The 25578-nt window shown below is 50.7% G+C and overlaps 1 protein-coding gene across 2 annotated transcripts in view; it reads right to left on the reverse strand.

Moving 5' to 3' along the window:
• The window catches only part of ABTB3 (ankyrin repeat and BTB domain containing 3), a 298372-nt gene extending 272805 nt beyond the window's left edge, over window positions 1–25567 (reverse strand). The window contains exon 1 of one of the 2 annotated variants that reach the window (XM_025882175.2): window positions 23914–25567. In XM_025882175.2, the coding sequence (XP_025737960.1) occupies window positions 23914–25060 (1147 nt within the window). In that variant the 5' untranslated portion in view covers window positions 25061–25567. Of the gene's footprint in view, window positions 1–22675; window positions 22696–23913 lie in introns of those variants that run through there. The other variant, XM_073900343.1, reaches the window with a different exon arrangement.
• Window positions 25568–25578: the final 11 nt, after the last annotated feature.

Raw genomic sequence — 25578 nt, forward strand, 5'->3', positions numbered from 1 at the left:
ATAGAATATTATGTACTGCTCTAAACAACAGACTTTTGTAGGGATGAAATAAAACTACGATTATCCCTAGTAAGTTTTAGGAATATTGCTGGTTATGACAGTCACTGTCAAAACATCACATAAAAACACTCCCAATTTTGTGTCTGGTGCCAGGAAGCCATTCCCTGTATTTATTTCTCCGTTCCCTGAAGGACCAGGGGAATGGTCTTTGCTGTTTACTCCCACGCACTCGGAGACAGAGTGTGGCAAGCCAGGGTCTCTGCCACCAGTGAAAATCGCATTTACTTTTTATTGGCTAAAATGAAAGAGCAGCCTCAGCGTGAAGGGCTTCCTGTTCTGAGGAGGAAGAGGATCTGTCCTGTAGCTGAGATCCAGCTTCAGGGCACCTTCCCTGGACCATTACAAAGGTCATCCTCTGGTCAGAGATGTCCCTTCATGTACTCTCCCCTCTAACTTTCCTCAGGGGGAGAGCTTCCGAAAAATCCCCTCAGGTGAACCCTCACCTAAGTCTAGACCTACCATCTTTCCTGAAATCACAAACTCAGAACCAAAAGGGACCTTGGAGTCACCTGGGTCATGCCCCAGTCAAATCCCCGCTCCATGACACAGACAGGCCTTCTTCTTCCGGTGTGCAGGACAGCTGGGTGGCATCAGGTACAAACCCCGCCCCCAGCCCCAGGCGTGAGTCGTGATTCTGCTATTTACAGACAATGGGACCTTAGACAAGTCCCATGACCTCATGGGGTCTAACCAGGCCAAGGACGCTCACGGGATTCCCATGAAGACTGCATGAGACAGGTGGGTGAATGAATGAACATAGCTGACAAGGATGGAGCACACTCTTAACAACCCATCAGCTTCAGCCTGAAATAATGGTTTTCTTGCTGCACCCCAGCAGCCCCATAAAACCTCCCCTCCTGGACATTCTAGATCCTGACTTCACTCTCTGGAGTTTCTGGATGTTGGAACTGCATGGTCTCCAGCTCTCTGGGACCACCCTGCTTTGGAAAGAAGCCTCGTTTCAACATGGGCAACCCCCCACCATAGTGACTGGGTCAGAAGTGGGCCCCACCCCCATTTGGTCAGAACCAACGTGCCCAGGACATGTGGATGGGGATGTCTGGAAAAGGAAAGCTCTTTCTCTCCTGATATAATCTGAGGAAGTCAGGTCTGGGGGAGTGACAGCCACCGTGACTGCCAATCGCGAAGCTGAGCTGAAGATAAACCCACACAGGGAGGAAGGTATGGCTGACAAGGGCAAAAGGCTGCTGAGGCCTAAGCTCATGATGGCATCCCCCAGCGCAGCTCCTGAAGCCAGCCCTATTCCTGGACTTCTCATTTACATGAGCCAGGGTTTCCCTCCCCTTTATGTTCATGTGAGTTTGGACTGGATGTTTTATCACTTGAAACTGATACCGTGTTCTTTCTCTCTATGGACAAAAATCAAAGCTCCCTCTAATTATCTTTGTGGGGCAAATCCCACAAAACTCTACCTTCACAGAGAGAAGAGAACAGAGTTTCTTCCTGGTCTTACATGTGGCCTCAGAGATAGATTTTTCAGGCCCACCCAAGTGTCTACTTATTTATAAAGGGTCCCCTGTCTCCATCATGCTTGATTCTGCCCATCTTTTCAACCCTGAGACAGTCCATGGTCATTCAAAAACAAGATATTTCACACTCACCTCCAAAAACCCAATACCCTGCAAAGAGAAAACAGGCAGGTAAAAAGGGACTCCCCTTCCAGACAGAGGGAACCTCCTGAGCACCAGTAAAAACAAGAGAGGTATCCAGCTGAAGCCTTATCTGGCAAGCTGGGATGAATGACCAGACCAGGCTGGAAGACCACTGTCTTCCATTGGAAATAAACAAGGTCTGACCATAAAGTCATGAGTGTTTTCTGGTGTAACTGCAATTTCTTTTAGAGTCCCTTTATGCACCAGAGTGATTTTAAAAGCAAATCAGTCTTTTTTTAAAATCAGAATTTATTCTTATTTATATAATCAGGTTGTTCAATTAAACCCTACAGACAAATTAAATCTGTATTGAAACTCAAAGTTGTGTGGAATCAAGATCACGTTCATTATCAAGTCTGGGGAAGATGACTTTAACACAGAGGGCATGGCCTGGCTCCAAGTTTGCTTTAGCAAATCTTTAAAGTGATCCAGAATGCCAGGACCATTCCTCAGTGCTAAAGGATGAGCTGGCCATGACAAGGATGTCTGCCATCACCCCTTTATGAGGCCAATTACATTCAGTGGCTTTGGGGGCTCAGGGTGAATCATTCAAGAAATACTTGTCTGAGAATGAGATCTTGGAGACACCTGACCTCTGAAGTCCTGGGATTCTCTGGCAGAAAATTGCAAAGTATGAACTGGAAATATCTGTTGCCTTATTTGACAGGTACTTACTCAGCCTGAAAAACAACAGGTGCCATTAACCAGCTACAACAGGCATTGCTGGCTACCGACCCAATCAATATCTCTTCCTGCGCTCTTCCGTAGTAAAAGCACTCGGATTGGGTCGTGGTGGTGGGAAAAATATGTCCAGTTAAAGAACTAAATTTCTTAGCCTCCCCTGGAGAAATGGTGGCTCAAGAGGGGCTAAGTGTTGGTCAAAGAGATATAGGCAGAGTTATTGGGTGAGGGCATCAGTGAGGCTCCTTAAAAGAAGGGCTGGGTCTACGGTCATGCACCCTTTACTCCATCGTTCCTCATTCTTCATTGTGCTTAAAATGTGGAAGCAATGACTAGAGCTGTAGCAGCCATCTTGGGACCATGAGGTACCTTGAGAATGCAAACCATGTGCTAAAGATGACAGGTCAGAAAGACAAAGGGGCCTGAGATGTTGTAGAACCAACTACCTGACCTTGGACTGCCTATCTGCCTTGGGTTGTCGTAAGAGAGAAAACCAACTCCTTGCCTTATTTAAGCCAGTTAGTTTGGTCTCTGATACAAGCTGCCAAACACAATCCGACATCAGATTGGCCAATTAAAATCAAGTGTTCTTATTGGTCAAGAATGACACCTTCAATTCACCCCGGGCCACCTTTAACAATCAGAATGCTCTAATTGGATAATACAGTTTGTGCTCTAATTCTGGAAGGGCTGATCAAGTAATATCTTCACTGAACACAGGGCAGGAAAAGGGGAAGAAGAACTGAAAGATCCAGGCTCTGCCCTCAAAGAGCTTATGGGTAACGGGAGAAGCAGGTCACGGCCACACAAAAGGTTTCCAACAAAAGGACCCATGTGATCCACAGCCGAAGCATTTCAGACAGCAAGCAAATTCTGTGGGATTTCAAAGGAGAGAAAAATCTGCTTATTCTGGGGCAACCCCAGGAAGGATGTAGGGCTTGATTTGGAGCCTGCAGCTGAGAGGAGGGGGAGAAAGGAGCCATTCCAGGTGGACAAGTTGCTTGAGCAGAGGCTTGGAATTAGGAATGAAAGTGTTTGGGGGAGGGTGGGAGTAGCCTGGGAAGCCACAGAGGTTCCACTGAGGCAGGATTAGAGGATGCCAGGAGGTGGAGCTTGGACTGGACTCTCGTCACTACTACTCAGAGCGAGGCTGATCTGGGGTGCCAGGAGGAATGGACTGGGCGGGGAGCCCAGGGCGAGGCTCTAGTAAGGGGGCTGACTGTGGTCTGCAGGGTCCTGAGACATTCTGGGTGGGGATGGCGTTCAGTGGTTCTGGCCCAGGTGGCAGACAGAATGACTGTGGCAATGGCACAAGCCAATCCTCCCGGTTGAGAGACACTGAATAGCTAGAGGAATAGAGCGAGCCAACTACACATCCCTCCCCTCCTCCCCTGAAGGCGGGCTTCTTGGATGGAAGCTTTGGCACTTATACTCCTCCCAACCCCCCCAAAAAAGCAGCACACGGATCTCGCATCCAGAGGCAGAGAAGGATGACAGCCTCAATCCAACTGATGGTTCAGGATTCCAGACACAGGATCATGATGACTCGGAATGGAGGGGACCTCATCTGTTATCAAAAAGCCACAGAACTCTAGAATAACATGGGCTCCTGGGAGGTCCCCCAGGGATAATCTCACCCACCAGTTTTCAAACTGGGTTCCCTATGGCAGTAGGGTCCACTATTCACAGAGGGGAGAGTGATCGAACCAAAACAAATCTGCTTTCTTTGTGTTTCATACACTGAGGTGCCCAGAAAGCCTGCACTCCAAACCAAGTCTGAAACCCACCAACCACCCAAGTGCCTCCCCTCATCTTACAGATGAGGGAACTGAGGCACACAGAACCCTGAACTCTTCTTTATTGGAACTCCCACAGATCCTGTCATCACATGGTCAGTGTTTACATTTCCAGGACAGCCTCACACAGTTGGGGCAACGCTGCTCCCACTCACTGTGGGACCCTCAGCTCCCAGCCCAGGACTGGCCGGCCACAAGGCAGGCGCTTCATAGACACCTTCGAAACAGAGCCATGAACCAAGGTGGTTGGAGGTGGCTCTCAGTGGCAGAGCCACGGTGACTTAATCCCCGCCCCGCCTGTGGCTCAGCGTGGCCCAGTTATGCCGGGGCTGAGCTTGGGCATGTGCTAACAGAGCATCCTTGGCTCTTCTGCGCACCGAGTTCCCAGCTACCCGCGGCAGGGCTGGGGAGTCTGCGTTCCCACCGTCCCCAGGACCAGCTGTCTCCAGCCTCCACAGCAGCTCCTGTCATCCTGTCCCTGAGTAGGGGCATGAGCTTCTCAGGGGCACTGGGCACATCCTATTCATGGTCGTCTCTCCAGCACTCAGCACCACCCTTCTGCTTCTCTTTACAGAGTTCCCGATTTAAAAAAAAAAAAAAAAAAAAAATTGGCAGGTCTTTGAAAATACACTTGGGAACGTGCAGACTGTTACAGAGACAGCTAGGAAAGGGCTCCATCCTGGGAAGTCTCTGGTGAGCCTTCCAGGAGTGGTTTTTCTGTCTGGTGCTCATTTTTCTCCTTCTCTCTAAAATGGGAAGGTTGGCCACTTAATCAACTTCCGAGGGCTGCATCAGTGTAGCTGCAGGAAAAGGAACCGATGAATTGTGTACACAAGGAAGCACACTGCAGGCCACCAACTGTGGTTTCATTCCACACCCCCGAGCCCACACACCCGTGGACCAAACTTCCTATCCAGACTTGTAAACAACACACAGCGCCATCCACAGGGAGCGGGTAGAGACTGGAGAGGGATTGCCCTTTGGTTTTGCACTAGATTCTAACTATCTCAACAACTGCATCACAGTATGAGTGTGAGTGCGTGTGTGAGACCGTGTGTGAGTGAGTGTGGGTCTGTGTTGTGAGACGCCTCTGCTGGGCAGTGAACCTCTCAGAATGACCTTTCTGAGGCCAATCTCAGCTTGGATTCTTGATGTCAAAAGCACGGGATTTTTTCCCCACTAGGCAACTCAGTTCCTGGGCCTCTTCTTGGGCCTCACAAAACTATCCGATGCCTTAAAAGTGAAAATTATCAGCTCCAAAACATGAAAAGAAAACTGCAAAGCCATAATTAATAGCGGTGTAATTAAGTGGCTAAAACCCGTAACATGACGTCAACATCATGAGCTGTTGATATCAACATTCATCACAATTTCATTACATTTGTGGGCGGGGCGGGGAGGCTGGTTAGATTTTTCTCACTTTGTAAGAATTCCTGAGGACACAAGATGACAGCAGAGAAATCAGAGCGCACCGAAAAATAGATGTATATACAGCAAAATAATTCTAAAAGCAAAATCATTACAATTTTTTTTCCAGCCATAACATAAATCTGATGGGGTCTGTCTGGGTGTGATATGGGATGGTGCCTCCGCTAGAATTAAGGAAGATGTTAAAACTACCTACATGACAGTCTGCAAATTTTAGCTATCAAAACTCAACCCAAACTCAGAAGCCCTGACAAACGCCTGATTTCTGACAGTCGGGCTGAACTAATGTAGGCCTCTGTGCACATGCGCACACACACGCGCATGCACGCACACACACGCACGCGCACACACACACACACACACACACACACACTTTCCTGATACTGCTGCAGTTAAGAAATATCTGCCCTTCCCAATGGAAACAAACTGAAGCTTTCCTTGATACACGATGTACAATCAATAATCTCCTACTTCTCCTTTCATAGAAAACTCATTTTACTTTAAGGAAAACATGATGAATGATTAAGATCCATAACAGAGACCGTGCGCATAGAATACCTAAGGATTTCTAGTTGTGACAAGTCTTTGCAATGGAAAACTTTTGGCAAACTGAAAACACAGGTAAGAAACCTGTCTAGGCACAGGTCTCCCACTGGGCACGGCCCCTTTTTTCAAGCACCTGGGGCAACACAGGGCAACCTCTTCTTTCATGCAAGAATAGGATGGATTTTACAGCTCAGCTGAGGCACACGAGGCTTTGGGAGCCTCTGCGCTTGTGGTTTCTTTCAGAAAGAGCTTGCTCAGGCTGGGCCAGATTGTTCTAGAAAGTCCACCAGTGGAGAGGCTCAAGAGGCCCATTCTTTCTGGGCCAGTGGGAAGTTGGCTAAGGGGCCATCTGGGTTCTGCAGAGCCCAGCAAGAACACTCCTCCTTTCTGAGTGGGCATTCCAAGGACTTCCTGACCTTCAAGTAGCAGCATGTGAGCTCAAATCATAATGCTCTAGGGAGCCCATGAGGAGCCCCCCCACCACGGCTGAAGATGCAAAGGTAGGGGCTAGTCAGATGCAAGGTTCCACTGAAGCCTGACAGATTGCAGGGGAGGGACACAGTAACTCCATGCATCCGAAGGTTGGGAGGGCCAAAAGCTGGGGTAACCTTCACATCCTGGTTAGTCATCAGATGGGATCCCTGTGTACTCTCCCTCCCCCACCCTCCTGCCTTGGGAGAGTCAATTCAGGTTCTCAAAACACTTGAGCACCAACAATGCACAAAGAGTGGCCTTGGGAAGCACAGAAAGAGCACTGGACTAGGAGTCCAACAGCTGCCCAGTGTTGCCACTTACTTGGTGACTTGGGCAAAATATGTCCCCTCTGCCACCCTCAGCTTCCTCTTGTGCAAAATCAGGCTACTGATGCCTACCACTCCCCCTGATACCCAAGGGCTGTTAGGAATATTGATAGAAATAGTTGATGGAACTCAGCAAACTGTGCAAGCCTAAAGAATGAATAATAACAAGGCATTGTGGGATTCACAATTATAGTTAGTGCAGCCTGATAAGGAGCAAACATCTCCTGTCTTCCAGTGGCCCCGTGCTTCAATTCCACTCAATTGGCAGGTGAGGTTGCTCCCCGAGGAAGGGGGAAGAAGAGGCAGACCTGAATGAGTCAATAGGAGCATTAGGTTGAACCGGCTCAGATTAAGTGTTTGAATCAATACGTGTCACAGTGTTCTGGAAAAAAAGTCCTGGTCTTTCTAATCACAAAACTGGACTGGATATTGGCAGTGGTGTGTGCTTTTACCTGTGCCTGGCGTTTAGTAGATGCTGAACCAAATGAAGGACCAGGAGAGATGGAGAGAGACCAACAAAACCACGAACACTGAGTCAACAAGGCGGAGGCCTAGATATGCGGTTGCTTTATCTTCACAAGTCCACATTGCCGATCTGATGAAATCGATTGTCCATCTAATAGCTGATGTTTTTAATCCCTGTGGAATTGACCAGCTGCCTCATCATGGTCTAGACACAGTCTTAGGGTTGGTTACTAGAATGTTTAAGAAATTTTCGACAGGTCACATTGCAGCCCTGTCGCAGCAAGATTCACAGGATAGCCCGCTGAGGGTGCGCCAGGTGGCTGGGGGGGGGGGGGGAGGGGGGGGAGTGGGCGGGAAACACCCAGCTCCTGCACCCTGCCAGCATGACCGTCCGTGAGCCTCGTTAGCTTCTCCAGGTCAGGTCCCCAGGCCGTGCAGGAGAACTGAAGGCCCTGACCTCATCGGTAGGGCTGGAGGGATGAAGCCGAGAGAGTATCTGGAAAGCGTGCTACACAGATTCTGACACACGGCAGACCTGAATCAACAGGACCCAGGGGGAAACACAACTGAGGAAAGGGAACAAAGCCTTGTGTTCTTCCTGGGGCAGCCTGGCATCGTGGACACCAACCTGGGGATTCAAGGAGCTCAGGTCCAGGCCCAGCCAAGAAGTGAGGGCCTCCCACTTGGAGGCTCAGGACTCTCCCTCGCCCGCCCACCTGCCAGCAGCTGTGCAGCCCCAAGCACATCAGGGAAGCCCCCCAGCTCTCAGGTGTCTGGTTCGCAAAATCCACCCGACACCCAACTGAAGGCAGCAGGGCCCCCAGGAGCATCGTGCGGGCTTCTTCCAGCTCTAAGATCCAAGTGTCTATGCAGACACAGTTTTCAACTCTGAATCAGAGCGAGGTGCCGTCTCACGGGAAGAAAGTGGGTATAAAGGAATAATGAGCAATCATTCTTTTTTTCTGTGCTTCAAAGGAGAGGAAAGCTTTGAAAAGGAGAGATTTTCAGGGCTAGGAATTTGGAAACAGAGTGGGAGAGTCCCAGCCAGTTAGCCAGTGGTTAGCTCCAGGCTCTTGGTTTGCCTGTTAGTGAAGCTTCATTGATTCATGGTTCATTTCACAGACGACCAACAGACCAGACCAGTCTAGTCTGAACTTACTGATCAGGCCTAAGCCCCTCAGTTTATAGATGACATTCAGTGCCCACCATGTGTGGATGCCGTTCCAAGTCTCAGGGTGATAGTGGGGAAGGAAATAGACAGATACCCTGCTTGCATGGAGCTTATGGTCTGTGGACTCATTCGATTGTTGAAGTGCCAATATGTGCCACCCGGAGACCCAAAGATGAAGAAGAAACAGTCTGGACCGTAAAGATGAACAGGGAACCTGAGGAGTACTACAGTAGAGGTTTCGGGGGTCTGTGGGATGACAATCCCAACAACACCAGCTGTCATACATGAGCGCTCACTTCCCCACACTAAGTGCTATATACATCATGGCATTTCATCTTAGCCCCAAAACATTCGCGGGGGTGGGGGGGGGAACTGAGGCGGAGAGAGAAGAACCCACCCAGGGCAGCCCAGCCAGTAAGGGATGACACTGGGATGTGAACCCAGGCTGCCTGACCTCAGACGCTTGGTTATACAGCACGATATACCACGCTGACTCCTCTCCAGAACATCAGCCAGGTGAGTGAGACCTTTCAGTGAGTAAATAACGTAAGCCACAACATCCCAATGTCCCCATCTCCTACACTGGGGTTTAGGCATTCAGGACTGATCCATTCTGTAGATGTAAAATTGATTTAGCCACAAAACTTCTTAGGAAAAGATATACATATTTCCTTAATACAGAGGCAAGCTAGTTTTGAACCTCAGACCTTTGAGAGCCAAGGTGAATGTACCAACTCTGACACATGAAAGCAAGCACTTTGGCCTGGAAGGTCAGGCTGCCTCTGGCTGGACGGGGTTATTTTTGGTTCGGAGATAGCTTTGACGAGTTCCACCTTTGCCCCTTGTATCAAAAATGGCACCTGGGAGGTGAGGATACAGCAGTGAAGGGGGAATAAAAAGAAGAGCTTTGCATCAGGAAAAGAGCAGAATTGCAAATAATCAGGAGGAGATGCTTGAAAGCATCTAATTGGACCCTGCATCCTACCAGGTTTATTTCCAATACTGGTTCTCCTCCTTCCCTTTCTTCCAACCCTTTGGGGCCCTAGAGCTCTGTAAGGTTCCAAGCACAGCACCTCCCTACCTCTCCCCTCCCCGTCCCACCTGGCTCAGGGCTTCTCCAAGCCTCAGGGGGATACTGTCTCCTGGCTGGTCTCCACAACCAAAGACAAAAAGGCACAGGCATCCCTGCTCCCTGAGGAGCTGAGCCTCCTAGGATGTCAGAGCTGACAGGACTGCTAATCATCTGGACCAGTGCTTTTCAGACTCTACTTGGCAACAGAATCTCTTTCTCAAATGCATCTTATGCAAAAGTCCAATATGTGTAGCACAGATGGAAGGGTAGCAGCTCTGGTGAAGTGTGGGTGCGGACGGGAAGCCTCCCCACCTGGAGGCCCTTTATAGAACCTTAAGATCATGACAGTCTAGTCTGAAGTTACTGATCGGGCCTAAGCCCTCAGTTTATAGATGACGTCTTGAGACCATTTTGCCTCCATCCCATTGAGAGAACGTCCCAAACACCCTCCTGGTTCATTATGGTTGGCGTGGTCCCCATCAGGCACCTTGACGCTGCTTGTTCATCGGTCCTAAAGTGGTCCCAGCGGTTGCAGGCAGAAGTACCACGAAGCTGGGGCACAATGGTAGCAACTACCTCACAGGCCACATGACACAGTGGAACACTCCCTCCCCCTGGATGATTCCTCCCGTTGCCCGTGAGAACACTTTCTCCCTTCCTACCGGCTGCCCCTTCTCAGTCTCCTTTGCTGGCCCCTCCTTTTCTGCCCAGCCCAAGGAAGGGCCCAGTCCTTGGTCCTCCTGTCTCCTCTACACTCACTCCCTAGGTGACTTTGTCCCATCTCATGGCTTTAAAAACCATCCGTATGCTCCCGACTCCCAAATTTATACCTCTAAACCAAAGTCTCTCCTGAACGAAGCCGTGATTATCCAACCACCTTGCCGACATCTCCACCTGCAGGTCTCAAAGGCTCCTCAGACTTAGCATGTCCCAAACTGGACTCCCAACCTGTCTGCCATCTGCAAACCTGTTCCTTCCCCCAGTCTTCCCCGAGCTCAGTTTATGCAACTCCCTCCTTCCAGGTGTTCAGACCAAAACCCCTGGAGTCACCTTGGACTCCTCTCACGTCCTGAGCCCACACCCAATGTATCAGCAACATCTTGTTGACTCTTCCCTTTCATTATGCCCCAAATCCAACCACCTCTTAGCCCACCCTGCCTGCTACCACTCTGACCTAGTGCACCACCATCTCCTGCCTGGATTATTTTAAGAACCTCCACACCACGGGTCTTGGTTTCACTCTTGCTCCTCTACAGCCCATTTTTCAACCAGCAGCCAACGTGATCCTTTGAAATCCTAAGTCCGACCTGCAAGTCCTTACTCAAAATCCTGTAATGGCTTCCCAGTTCACTAAAAATAAAAGCCAAAGTCTACAATAGCCGACGAGGACCTACCCGAGCGCTCTTTCTGTGATTCTCTGCTTTCACCTCTTATTCCTCTTGGCTCACTCATACTTCTCTGCCACACTGGCTTCTTTGCCATTCCTGCCTCAGGGCCTTTGCACTGGCTATTCCCTCTGCCAGAACACTCCCCCCTCAGTTAAATCCCTCACCTTCTTCACCTCTCGGCACCAACATCACCTTCTTAGCGAGACCACCCTCACCACACTATTTATAATTACAACCCACCATCCCAGCCCTCCCAGTCCCCCTCACTCCGATTTATTTTTTCTATAGCCGGTATCTCTTTCTAACATCCTGTACTTGCTTACTTCTGTTAACTGCGTAGGGTCTCCCCCCGACTAGAATTCACGGTCTATGAAAGCAAGGACTTTTGTCTGTGCACTGATATATGCCAAGTGCCTAGGACCATGCCTTCTACGTAGTAGGCGCCCAATAAATATGTGTTGAATGGATGAATGAATGATCAAATGATTATTTTGCAGTTTACAGATCACTTTCACATCTGATGATTCCTTTGAGCCTCGAAACTCTCTCGGGATTTTTCAGATAAGAAAAGAAGTCCAGAGAGGTTAAATCACTAGTCTGAGATCACACAGCTTGTTCTACCGTGGGCCTCATGCCCTCTTCTGTCCTTAAACCCTTATGAGCACGGTATCTGACCACACTGGTGCTGATCTCTCCAAGCCCCAGACCCCATCCAGCTCTCTCCTCCCTCCCCAAACTCACACCCAGGTTTGCTGAAGACCGTATTTGTAGGTACAGTGCACAGGCTGCTTATTTTTTTCCCAGAGAAGCATTGATATACTTTTACTCAAATTAACTCAGATCTTGTCTCTAGGGACCATGTGACACAGACATAAGTTTCCAGGCCAACTTCTCACCCTAAGACCCTCCACCAGAACACAGGAAGGACACTGATGGGTTGCCCCATCCCTGGCCTTTGGTTTCCCCACATATCACAACAACTGGACATTCTGTAAGGAATGGTGGGGGGACAGGGAGGGGAGAGAGACCCTTCACGATCAAGGGGAGGCTCTCTTTGTTCTTTCTTAACAACCATGGGCCGAAATGTAAGGTTGCTAAGTGCACCTTCATAACTGCTTCTAGTCCCCTGCTGACAAATGCCTTTCAGGTTCAGGCCCACATCACAGGAACGGCTGCAGCAGCTGGCTTATTTCTGCCTCACCTGCCATACTATGAATTGTGTTGCTGCTCACGATTGCTTTTTGCACAGGCCACTGGGAAGCTTGAGAGCAGCAAATCCTGGTTCTCAGGCCTTCAGATTCCAGGACTTAACCAGTGGCCCCCAGTTCCCAGGCTTTAGGATTTAGACCGAATGATACCACCTGCTTTCCTGGTTCTCCATCTTACAGATGGCAAATTGTGGGACTTCCTGGCCTTCCACAGCCGTGTGTGCTGATTCCTACAACAAATCTCCTCATATATCATCTCCATATACCCTACTGGTTCTGTTTCTCTGGAAAACCCTAATACAGCAGTAAACACTCAATAAATATTGCCTTTTACCACTAGTAAGTGCCAGGCTTTACAGTTTTCCACAAGGGCGCCTCGTTTGACACTTGTGACTCTATGAATACCAGAACCTGGTACCATCGTCATCATTTCCCATTCCTATGAGAAACAGGTTTAGAGAGGTCAGGGGCCTGTCTGAGGTCCCACAGCACATGTACACCCTGCTAGGCCGGAGCTGGAGCCCTCCTCCTTGCTAGAGGGTTCAGGCACCTTCCTGCACCCCCTCCTCGTCTACGGCCCCTCCACCCCCACAGGCTCCCAGCTGCCCCCAGCAAGCGGTTCCACATGCTGAGACCACCCGAGGCCGTGAAGTCTCCCTCTTGCTCCTGGTCTGTTCTCTCCTCCACAGCTCTCACACCCAGACAAAGGGAAACTTGGAGCACCAGAGGGTCCAGGACCAGGTGGGAAGGAGTGGAGGAAGGTTGACAGGGGGAAGGAAGCAGGGCGTGGCCACGTGTGGGTGGTGGTGGTGCCTCAGTGGTTGGAAGCAGAAGCAGCATCTGGCCCTGAGAATGGCAGCTATGGGATGGGGGGGGGGCAGGTTTCCCAAGAGACAGGGGCACACGCAGAATTCAGAATAAAGAGAGAGATGAGAGTCCCGGCTCTGTTCCCCTCCCGCCCTGATGACACGGCTCCAGTGTGGGAAGGAGAATGGGGAATCTGAACCCCCAATCCCACCCCTGGGGCCCCTGAATGTCTGGTGTCCTGATGCTGGCCACAGCCACCGCTGGAGGCACCCAGGAAGGGCAGCTGGGCCTCCCCAGACCGCGCCCCCCCCCCCACACTCGAGGTGGCTTTGTCCTACGGCGCCGTGAACGTCTCCTAAGGACTCCCGCCATGGGCACGGTTTTACATTCGGGGGATTATTTGTGAATTAACTAAACACATCTCAGGCCTGCAAGCTTCACGAGAGCAGGCCTCATGTCCGGTGGTGCCCACAGTGGTGAGTCCCAGGACCCTCAACGTCAGCAAAGATAAGGCTGCAAGGGGCGGAGGTAGGAGGACAGAGGAAAGGAAAAGCTGGATCTGCTCCCCAGTACTCGAAATTCTCTGGGGCCATCGAGAGAGAGAAGGTGATCTGTGTCTGCCTGCTCTCATGCACACACATCCTGACTTATGGGTGGTGCTGTGCACTGGGATCAGGACGAAACAATGACACATGCCACCCAAAATCCCCAGTGAAATCCAAGCAGCCTCTCTGATTTGCTTTCGGATGCTAATGCACTGGGGAACTGCTAATATGATTCCGCACTGAACACACCTGATCTTTGCAGTGATTGCTTTCACTGGCGCAGCCACGAGCTAATGGGGACCTCCCCCACGCTCCCACACTAGCATTTCTTTGACTGTGATCTGTACAGTGAAAACCAGAGATGTTACGGCCTGGTTGTAAATTCATCTCCAAAACTGCTGTTGACAACGCAGCCTCTCAGCCCTCGCTGCCCCCAAGGAGTGATCTGGTTTGGAAGAGACAATGCATCACGGCAGACAAGAGATGGGCTAAGAATCCAGAAACCTAGGTACTGGTTCCTGCTTTGCCGTTTGATCCTGTGACATTGAGCAAGAAGGGTCTCACTCTGAGCCTCAGTTTCCCCACCTGTCAAGGTGTGAGAGTTGAACCAAGTGCTCCCCAGGGATGGGGCATTGCACGTGTGGAAAGAAGGGAGAACTGAAGTCCCTTAGACTTGAGCTCAAATCCCCACTCTGCCATTTATTGCTCAGCGACTCTGGGCAAGTTGCAAAATGTCTCATAGCCTCAGATTCTTCTTGTGTAGGGTTGGGGTGATAATACTACCTAACTGGCCTTCTGACATTCATCCTTCCCTTCCTTCCTGTCTGTTCTCAGTACTGCAGCCTGCATGAGCTTCTTGGAACACAAATCTGATCATAGCATTTCCCTCCTTAAAAACCTTTCAAAGCCTTTCCAGTGTCCTCGGGAGAAGATAGACTCCTTACTCTGGCAGACGGCTCGGTCCAACCTCTACCCAGCTCCCCTCACTTGTTCTCCCAATCCAGCCACACTGGCTGTTCTCCTTCTCACCAGGCTCCCTTCTGCCACAGGCCCTTTGCACATTCTGTTTGCATTCATGGAGTACTCTGCTACCTTTTCAACCAAATGGGCCACTCTTCGACTTCCCTCAAGCCTCACTTCCTGGTCGAAGCCTTCTCTTACTCCTGACTGCATCAAGAGCCTCAGAAAAGGCTCTTCCAGCCCTGTGTATCTCTCCTTTATAGCAATCATCACCGTTGTAAACTTACATGTACATGATTATTTGATGAAAAACCTAAGTTCACTATAGGCCTGCAAGCTCCATGAAGTTAGGGACCGTGTTGCTTAACATCTAACACCGTGCCTGCAGTAAAAGTTGCAATGAATATAATAAAATTCACTTATTAAGCAACATTTATCAAGCAATTTCTACATGTCAGACACTTCCCTACAGCTCTAAGAATTAGGTTGTATTATTACTTTCACTTAACAAAGGGCAAGACTGAGTCACAGAGAGGTTAGGTAACTTGCCCAATATCACCCTGAAGTCTGGTTACTGGGAGACTGTTTGGAGCCTTTCACTCCATATGAAGTAGGGTTCAGATCTTTGGCACTTCTTAAACATTTGATAATAATAATAATTGCCAGCCGACGTTAGTATTTATGGTATGTCAAATATTACATACTCCAGGGATTTTTACACAAATCAACTCACCCTCCTAAGGACCCCATGAGGAAGTACAACCATTACTCTCACTTAGCAGATGAGGAAACTGAGTCCTCAGAAGGTTCGTTGGCTTTCCCAAGGTCATCAGAATTGACACCTTGGTCCACCAACTCTGAAGTCTGGGAAAACGCCAGCTCTGGGATTCTCGGGAGGACTGGACAAATTCCACACCGCGCCGCAGATTTCTGTATTCAGTTCTAGTGAGAAGGCTCACGCACCTTCTGGCACTGAGCCTGCCCAGCTAGGCAAAGTATGGACAGAGCCGTCCCTTGGAGACCACAAAGCCAGCCACTGCCCCGGGGCCTCGGCTAAGGAGGCTACACAGTGACCTCACAGGGCAGCCAGGACAGGGAAAGCCAGCAGGAGCTAAGAAAAGAGCTGTGACCACATGTTATACAAAGGACGATCCTCGACCAGGAGAACCGCACCCAGGCAAGCTGAGCCCCTCACTCCACACACCCCTCAGGCTGCACTGGAGTCCTTCTGGGCTCCCCTCCGAAGCTCATCTGAGCCAGAGTTCACCATGGTGCTGTAGCCCTTCAGAGCACAGGTTCTGAAGCCCAAACTCCAATTCTACCCCTTAGTATCTATGGCAACTCAATCAGCTGCTAAACCTGTCTGAGCCTCGGTTTCCTCCCCCCATAAAATGGGAATAAGAAACACCCACTTCACAGGAACGGTGTGAAGACTGAATCAAGTATTACATATGGAAGGCTTACGAGTACAGTACCTGGCCCAGCAAGTGTCAGTCCCTCAGCAGGTAAAATGCAGGGGATGTGGCAGAGGCAAAAAGACAGGTGCATAATACAATTTGCCTGGGGCACCCACTCTTTGGGATTCATATTTTACCCATGCCTGAGAGCTTCATACTGATTCAGTATGAATCCATATAGCACCCCACTTCCAGAATAGGATGACGATGACAATGACAATACACATAAAGGATGATAGGTATTAAGTATGCACTTAACATGAGACACTGGGAAAAACACTTTGTATACACTGTATTATTTCCTTTATATTATTTTAATCTTCACAAATATTCTACAAGGGGGTCCAGAGCCAGACTGCCCAACCACTTGTTAGCTGTGTCACCTTAGCCAAATTCTTTAAACTTTCTGTTCCTCCACTTTCTAATCCAGAATTATAGTTGGGAGGGGCTGCCCTTCTAGAGACCATAAGCCCCAGCCCCCTTGTTTCTAGCTGAGGCCGTGTGACTTGAGTTCCGGTCGCTGGACTGTGGAAAGAGCTGATATACTCACATCCAGACTGTCCTCTAAAACTTCCTACACAGTCTTCCACACTCCTGTTGTCCCCCAGCAGGGAAGTTCCCCAGAGTTGAGCGTTCCAGATGGCAGAACCTCCATCAAGGTCCACAGAACAAAGCGCCTCCCTGCCCTGCCACCAATCAGAAGACCACTTTTATTGTGTTTGGCCACTAAGATTGTAGGGTTTATCTGATGCAACAGCCAGTATCACCCTAACCACCGAAGAAACTGGTACCAGAAGTGGGGTGCTTACCTACGTGGCCCTGGCTTAGAAGTCAGAGAGTAGAGCCTGGGAAAAGTAGTAAAATGTTTGGTTGGACTGTCACCTCGGATAACTTAAAGGACCAAATTGGGCCAACTGAACCTATAGCCTCTAAAGAAAGAGGTTTGGAAAAAAAAAAAAAAAACCCAAAAAACCAAAAAAACAGGAATAACGAAGCTTGTTGCTCCTGGTGGGAGTTTAGCAAGGCATTTGAAAGAAAGAGGAGCTGTGGCACAAATTAGCCAGTTTGCAAGTGAAATTGGGAAAGAATCGTGGAGAACTGAAAAGGACAACTATTTCTAGACCCCAAACATAAAAGTCAAGATTGAGAAGACTTTTAAGTGAAAGAAATGATCAGATTAAGGGTAGAAGCTTCCCGCCTAAGCCTGATGGCCCCAAGGTAGCTGTCATTAAATAGAGAGATAAGGAAAGGTCTCCAGTTAAGAAAGTGAAGAATCATCCAGGCTTGATAATTAGCTCTAGGAAAGGACAATGGGTGTGGTTATTGGCACACTAGACATTGTAGATGAAAATCCTACTAGGTTGTCAAGAGAGCTACACTGGCAAAATCTATAAGCCTGCATTTTAAAAGTCTTCTACTGTTACCGCATCAACACAATCCTTGGGCCCCTCAAAGTTCAAGGGCGGGAACTAGGTTACAAAAGATTTAGACCCTCCGGGTTGGTCATATACCTCAAAAACCACTTCGGGAGTGGCCAATAAGAAAAATGGACAAAGACGATCCTCCCACAAGGCAGAGCCGGGAGCCTGGAGAACAATAAACCAGGAAATTGTTCAAGCAAAGAACATCACCCATTTCCAGGGCGCACAGCCACACAGTGCCTGCCTGCCCAGGTTTCCGCACAACTAAGGGTCAACACCTTGTGTATGTCTTCCACGACCGTGCTTTTCCCCAATGGGAGTTTTCCTGTGCCTATCCCGCCCTGCTCCGAGATGGCATATGGACGCAGAGTGGCAGATAACATTTCTCTGTTGGCTCAGGGCTCCCTGGACCACGAAAAGCCACACATAATCCAATGGATAGGACTGAGCTTCACTCCGAGCTCCTGAACTTTCCCCTGGAAGCAGCTGATTGCATAGAAAGTTAGTTTCCTCCCTCCGGGAAGGGAAAACATGTTTTGTGTGAGGGAAGAAGGACACATAGATACTTGGTGGCCCGGGAGCCCGTGACACATCTGGCCAAGAATATTATGGGCACAAGTGATGGAGATCCTCTACTCTCTCCTCCTTCCTCTACCTATTGGCTGGATGACTGTCCTGAAGGCCACATACTAATGATAAAGAAAGCCAAATCCATCAGTCTTGGTACCTAAATGACCCTCTTGCTGCCTCCCCACCTCACTCCTCTCCCAATCAGACTTTAGTGAGTAACAACCTTCTATTATGTTCAAATCCTAAGATTTGGGGGTTGGCTTTTAAAACAGCTAATGTAATTGTAATGACTATAATACGGAGAAACAGTGCCCGGCGTATAATAAGCACTATACAAGTGTAGCTATTATTATAATACCCATTTTACAGATAGGAAAACTGCAAGTTGTGGGTGTGTCTGACTTCAAAGTCAATGATTTTTTTATATTTACCTTTCAGTAGATGATAATCAGACCTATTTCATAGGTGAGTTTGGCTCAAGGTCACAAATAATAATAGATCTAGAATTAGAGGCCTTCCCCCCTATTCGAAAGCAATCAGCATGCCACACCTGACCTCAGGTCTCTAAATTGATCCCTCATTGTTTTATTTTTGCTGTTATTTTTCTTTTCTGTTCCATGAAACACCCTACTTGCAAATGCCCCAGCACTGAACTGGCAAGTCTGCATAGAAAACCAAATAACCCTCCACTGACCCAAATTCCAAGTTTTAATTTACATGCAGCCAGTTAATTAAAAACGTGCTCTCTGAGAACAGACACTGCCGTGGCTGACTCCTGAGATAGTTTTCCTATTCTTCTTCCCTGTTCTTCTTCTGTGACATTTTTGTCCAGCCCAGCAACACGACACTGTGGAACAGCAGGGCCAGCTAGGGGACCGGAAAACTGCCGAGTAAGCATTTAGTGCAGATCAGAATCTAAGGAGGCAACAGTGAAGCAAAACACCTGAAAACTGTCCCACCCACCAAGCCAGTGCTGCCAGGGGCTAGGGCTCATGTTAATTAATGTTTATAAAGTGATTTGGGATTCCCGAAAGAGACTATTCAAAATCACCAGCCTGAATAATCAGTGTTTTAAGGAAGGCATTATAATTGAGTGTCTACTATGTGACAGGTGTTTTCACATACTTGATCTGATTTAATCCTCTAATCACTTATGGGGGTAGATTTGGATTTTCTTCCCTTTGTTATGCCTTTTTGTTTTGTTTTGGCAATCCTCACCGCGCAGATGAGAAAACCAAATTCGGCAAAATTAAGCCATTTGCTGGAAAGCAGCGGAGCTGAAATGTGAGGCTGAATCTTTTCCAGTGTAAAGTCCTTACCCCTTTCCTCACACCACACTGGCTCTTCCAGTCTTCCTCTCATACTCTTCCTGCATTTAAAACTAAATTTCATTCAAGGATGCCTATGGCTTTGTTTTTAATGTTTTGTTTTGTTTTTTTTTACTGCGGTACATTTTAAAATACAGCGAAACGCACGCATCTTAAGTTTACAATGCAATCAATGCATTTGGACAAATGCATGTACCTCTGAACCCTATTACCCTGGAAAGTTCCCTGGTGTCCCTTCACTAAGGATGCCTGTAATAAAAAATACAGCAAATAAGATGAGCTACTTTCCTTTGGTCCAAGCAATCTTTTTGTGACCGTGGCCGTGAGGGCTGAGCCCATGGAGCCAATCCCTGAGATGAGCCCCCTGAATTATTTCACTTTGGGAATATTGGGAAGAAGGATCCATCCAAGTAAAATTCCGTACCCTGCTGCCTCCATCCGTACTGAACACATGGAGATGAGTTAATCTGGATGAGACAGAGATGTGACATACCACTATGCCTGGCTTATCACAAGTACCACCACTACTTTGGCCCCTATCGTGTGTCAGGCAGCAGACTGTAACACCCTTATTACATAATCTCACTTAATCCTAATTATTACCTCTATTTTATAGCTGAAGAAACTGGGCTCAGAGAAGTTAGGTAACATGCCCAAGAACACACAGCTATAACATTACAGCCTTGAAATTCAAATCCAGGAGGTCTGATTTCAGAGGCCTTTACAGAGGTTGATGACAGATGTTGGTGGGTGAATTTTAAATCCCAAAGATTTAATGGGCCACTTATATGCCTTCAACAACAAGTACCCAGCATCTGCTAGGTGCTAGGTGCTGTGCTGAGTGATATGAAAGGAGAGACAAAGATGAATAGGACATAAGCTTGCACTGGAGGGGCCACAGTGTGATGGGGAGTCACTTAAAGCAAGATCAGGGTCAGGATTCCCAAGGGAGGGGGAAAGGGCTGTGTATGGCACAGGTGGGGGGGGTGGGGAAGGGGCTGCATCAAGGCAGGCCTCACAGAGGTGTTGGAAAGATCATTCTGGACCAAGTCTCCAGGGATGAGAACTGGCCAGCTCTGAAGCCTTTGAGGTAAAATGACTCACACACACAAACGGCTTGCCGAAAAGCTTCTGACTGCCCCTTATGTAGCTTTCGCAAAATCAATCAAGCCAAATTTTAAAACCCCACGGAAACCCAACATCCACTCGGGTCTCTTAGCTCTTATCCCAGCTCTTCAAAACAGCTCAAAATCAACACAAGAAAAAAGCCCTCGGAAGAGTAAAACAGTCCCCAGGCCCCTGCAAAGTACATGCCCTAAACCCAGTCCTATTATTTTTGAGAGCAACCAAGCCCTTGCTTACAGCTGGTTATCTTCTGTTTTCTGAACTGAGACCCTCGTGATTAGTTTCCTAATTCCTTGGGCGTGGCATCTAGCAGCAGCAAATTTAGAAGGGTGGGCAGGTGTAGAGATGGCAGTAAGAGGGGGGCAATCAAGGTAAAAGGATTTGAAAAGATGATTCAAGAAACTCAAAACTCCATAGCTTCTTTCGGGACATCATTGTACACAACAGCTTGAGCAACTGAACAGGCATCTAGTAAGCTCCAGCTGTGTACCAGGCTCTCTCTTAGACTTGGGCAGAGGTTATAAAAATGTAAAATCTAGTACAGCCCAGTGCAGTTCAAAAGGAACAGAAAGTGTATGGACTGGGACAGAAGGTCAGGCTGTAAAGGGTCTCTGTTCAACTCCGTAGGTAATGAAAGGCAAGCTGATGGCCTAAAGGCAGGGAATTCATCTGCCAATAAAGAGCAAAACACTTAAGTTCCCTGTGCCTCAGTTCCTCCTGTGTATAATGGGGATAACAGTAGTAGCTTTCCAAGGGAATGCTGAAGATCAAATGGGTCAACATACAGAGTAGTGGTGGAGGCACGTTGGAGGTTATTACCTCTGGACCACAGTAACTGCCGGGTCCTTAAATTTACTAACTGCTCAATAAATATCGATGAGTAAACGAATTCACAAATGGGTGAGACTGCTGAGTTAAAGGGAAAAAAAAAAATCGATCACGTAAGGCACGTGCTCCTTAATAAGGCTTGCAGATCAGAAAGACTACCAAGCAAAATAATTTAATAGGTTTGATGTTTAATGTATGTTTCAGATACCTAAGAAATTAATTGCTCATTCCTTACTTTTCGCATAAATGACCTGCCATTTTAAACAAGCTCAAGGGAAGGAGATGGAGAGATCACAATGAAATGACAGCATCTCTCATACCAAGAGATGGCTGAAGGGCCCTGAAACCCAGGAGTTAAAGCTCTACGGTGTGGGAACCGTTAGGATGGCAGCCACACATTCACCCTGCCCAAAACCAACTCTGTGGTCTCTCCTTCCTTAAATTATACTTACTCCGAAAAGGATAAACACAAAAACTGTCTTTAAAAGATGTTAAGGATCATAAAAGTAAAACCAATTTGAAAAAACCTAGAGGCTACTAATACAGAGTTATAGGAGGCCCTTGATTTACAGACGGGGAGACTGAGGCCCAAGGAGGAGAGTCAACCAAAGACATAAGTTCAAGAGAATGGCAAAGAAACAGGTGGAGCAGGATGCCCAGATGCCCACACCGGTGCCCCCTGAGGGGAATGCTCCTTCCTTGGAAGGAAACACTGTGAGAGCTTAGTAAAAGCAGGGTCCAGTCCCAGCAGGGGGATAAGGGTTTGGGGGCCAGTAAGAAGTAAAGGACGGCTGTAACGGGAGAGGTAAGAACAGGGGAGGTGGGGCGCACCTGGTGGGAAGAAAATTAAACCCTTCTACGCTTTTTGTGGGGGTAGGGCTCCGAACAGAGCGCAATGCAGTCCAAAGCCCCTGGGTTTTTCAGGTGAATCCTCCCCCTTCTGAAGAAGCTCATACAAAGACCAATACCTTCTCCTAAATGTCTCCACCTCGGTCAGGATTTCACGTGTGTTTGGGGTGGGGGGAATGGGGAGCCTCGCAGAGGCTCTGCGCCCTCAACTGGCTGCAGAGGCGGAAGGTCTCTGGTATAGAGATCCTCAAGAGTCTCCAGAGCAACGCGGAAGTCGCGATCCCGCCCCTCCCCCACCACCACGCCCACTTTGCTCCTTCCTTCTCCTCCCCCAACGATGATCAAAACCAGGTGAAAGGACCGAGAGCTGGAGGGTCAGTTTACCGAGAGCTTTTGCCGGAGCCCCGCGCGCCTGCTCTCTCCTGCGCACACGCACAGGCACACTTAACATACACACGCACAGGCTCACAGTCTCTCACAAACAAGCACACACTCACATGCACACGCTCGGCACCCCCAGAGGCCCGGCCGCGCCCGCTGCATCTCTCAGCCCCCGGGAAACCGACAAGCAGCAACATGAATGAAATCTACCCAGAAACACTGCATTTCAGCTCCAACCACGCAATCTCCGGCCAAACCGCCGAATATGTAGCAAAGTTTTATTTCGCTTTTAGAGTCTCCAGTTACGCTTCTACCATTTCCTGTGGAAAACTGAAGCTTTGAAGTGTCTAGCTCGGGCTTTCGCAGACAGGCAGGACCGCCAGCTCGAGCTCTCGAAAACAAGAGCCCCCGGCCCCACCCCCTCCGCCGCCAAAACTGCAGGTTCAAACCCACCCAGCTCCCGCCTCCGAAACGGGGATGTGGGAGGGGATGACAGAACCTGCTGGAAGCGACGCCCTAAACCGACAACCCCCTCCAGAACCCCGCCCCACTCCCATCTTGCCCGGGTCCCTAGTGGCGCTCCTTAAGCAAAGTGGTGACAGCTTCAGCTCCCTCCCACCGGGAACCGAGAGGCAAGAGCTCGGAGGTCGGAAATGGGGGGAAGGGCTGTCCATCGCGCAGCACCCACCAGCTGTGCGCTCTGGCCTTCAAAAACTGCCCCGGGAAAACTTGGGACCTATTAAGTCGTCCGGCTCCACCCTCTCACCACACACACCTCTCCCCAACTGAGCCAAGCGAGCTCTCAAACGTTCTGCCTTGACGGCCGCGGGGCCTCTCGTACACCCGCGCCAGGACAGTATCCGGGGTGGGGGGCGCCGGCAAGTACTCGAACCGGTCGGTGGAGGGAGGAATGCACCTCCTCCGGAATTCCAGGGAGCCGAACTCGTGCGCCAGAGAATTTGGCATCTTCAAGGTCAAAAAACCAAACCAAACAAAACACAGGGCTCTGGCAGAAACACGTACTAGGGGCAAATGATAAAAGCCTGTGTCCGCAAACGGCGATGGGTTCTTTCCACAGTCTGCGGGCGGCCGCCGCCGCGCCGCGCCGCCCCACACCAGGGGCCGAACAGTGCGCTCCGGGACTTGGGAACCTTAGGAGCCGCGTAAAGTACGCGGATTCCGAGCGCGCGAGTAAGCCGGCGAGTTTCGGGCCGCCTCCTGCCCCGCGGCCCCCTCAGAGGCTTGGGACAGCGGTGGGTGGCCGGAACGACGCGGCAGGGAGCGCGCGAGGCAAACTAGCAACCGGAGTTGGCCAGGTGGGGTGGGAGGCGGCGGCACCAGCGCGGCCACTTACCGCTGGCATTCTTCCCGCAGATGAGGTGCTGGTAGGGCTGCAGGAGCCCCCAAATCTCGGAGTCGTTGTTGACCGTGTGCTCCAGCGTCTCCACGGTGAACCTGGGCGCCTCGTGGAGTACGTGGTGGTGGTGATGGTGGTGGTTGGCGACGGCGGCGGCCGGTGGGGCTGCGGCGGCGGCGGCGGCGGCCGGCGGGGCGCAACAGCTGCTGCCCCCGCTGGCGCTGCTGGCTGCGCTGCAGGCGCCGCCGCTCGCCGCTCCCCCTCCGGGTGCCTCCCGCTCCTTATCCGCCGCGGGGGCCGTGCCGGGGCCGGAGCCGGAGCCCGGGCCCGGGCCCGAGCCGGAGCCCGGGCCAGGGCCGCTGCAGCTCCGGGGCAGCCCGGAGGCCACGACCCGCGAGTAGATGTCCCGGAAGAGGCTCTCCATGCAGGCTGTCAGGTAGATGGCGGCGTGTTCGTGGATGCGCAGCGCCACGCGGCTGTCCACCATCCAGCGGTACACGCGGCCCACAGAGAAGGTGAGGCCGCAGCGCGCTGACTTGCCGCGGCCCAGGCGGTCGCCGCCGGCACTGCTCATGTTGTAGAGGGACAGCGCGGCCAGCGCGGCCGCCGTGCAGTGCGCCGCCAGGCCCCAGGACAGCACTATCTCCATGGCGCTCTGGATCTCGTACTTGGTGCACTTAGCGAAGCGCAGGCTCAGGCGCTGCGCCTCCTTGGCTATGCGTACCAGCGCCCGGCTCACCAGCGTCGACAGCTTGGCCAGCGCGTCTTTGGGCAGGCCGCCGGGGGCCGCCGGGCCTGCCCGGGGATCCCGCGAGCGCAGCAGCAGCGCCTCCAGCTCCTGGAGGGTCCAGGGGACCTCGTCGAGGTCCGGCAGCAGCCGCGAACAGTGCTGGCCGGCGCAGTCCAGCCCCTCGGAGTCTTCCACCAGGGCAGTGTTGACGGTGTCAAAGCTGTTGTGCCGGCTGTGCATGGAGTCAGCTAGAGGCGGCCAGCAGCTCCCGCCATACGGGGACGCCGGGTGCGAGTCGGAACAGCACAGGGACAAGTTGGAGGAGCGCACCGAGTCCGCCGCGCCACCATAACCCGAGTCCAGCGTCAGATCCTCCAGCGTCCGCACCACAGGCTTCTTACCTCTCCTGGCCATCGCTGCGCCACTTCATGCTGCGGCCGCCGGGGAGCCGAGGGGAAGGAGCAGCGAGAGCAGCGGGCACCGGCGCGCGGGGAGAGCCGAGTAAGCGCTGCCTCGGCTCACTTTTCCACCAGCTGCTTACCACCAAGTGTTACTACTTTCGGCTGCCTCCTTGAGCCGCCGCCGTTAGTAGACGCCGGGTGGACCCCGAAGTCATCTTCCAGAGCCCGGGCCGGAGCTGGGGCGCACTGGGGAGCGAGCCAGGCCGGGAGGGAAGCTCACGCCGGGACTCGCCCCTTTCTTCCAAAATAAAAAGTGTCCGACCCGCCCCTCCCTGGGCCCTGCTGGGCGCAGAAGCCGCCAGCCGCCGGCCTCAGTGTTCGTAGGACGGAAATGGTCTCAGATGCCGCCGCCGCAGCAGCTCTGCTGGCAGCTGGCTCCCGGCTCCTTGCCTGGGGTTCGCTAGGCGCCCGCCCGGCACTGAAGCGCAGCAGCTACCGCGGCGCCTGCAAACCCCGCGGAACCCCGCAAAC

The sequence above is a fragment of the Callorhinus ursinus genome, unplaced genomic scaffold (assembly GCF_003265705.2).
Source record: "Callorhinus ursinus isolate GAN/ISIS: 27379988/994484 unplaced genomic scaffold, GSC_fseal_2.0 scaffold14, whole genome shotgun sequence".
In the NCBI taxonomy this organism is placed as follows: Eukaryota; Metazoa; Chordata; class Mammalia; order Carnivora; family Otariidae; genus Callorhinus; species Callorhinus ursinus.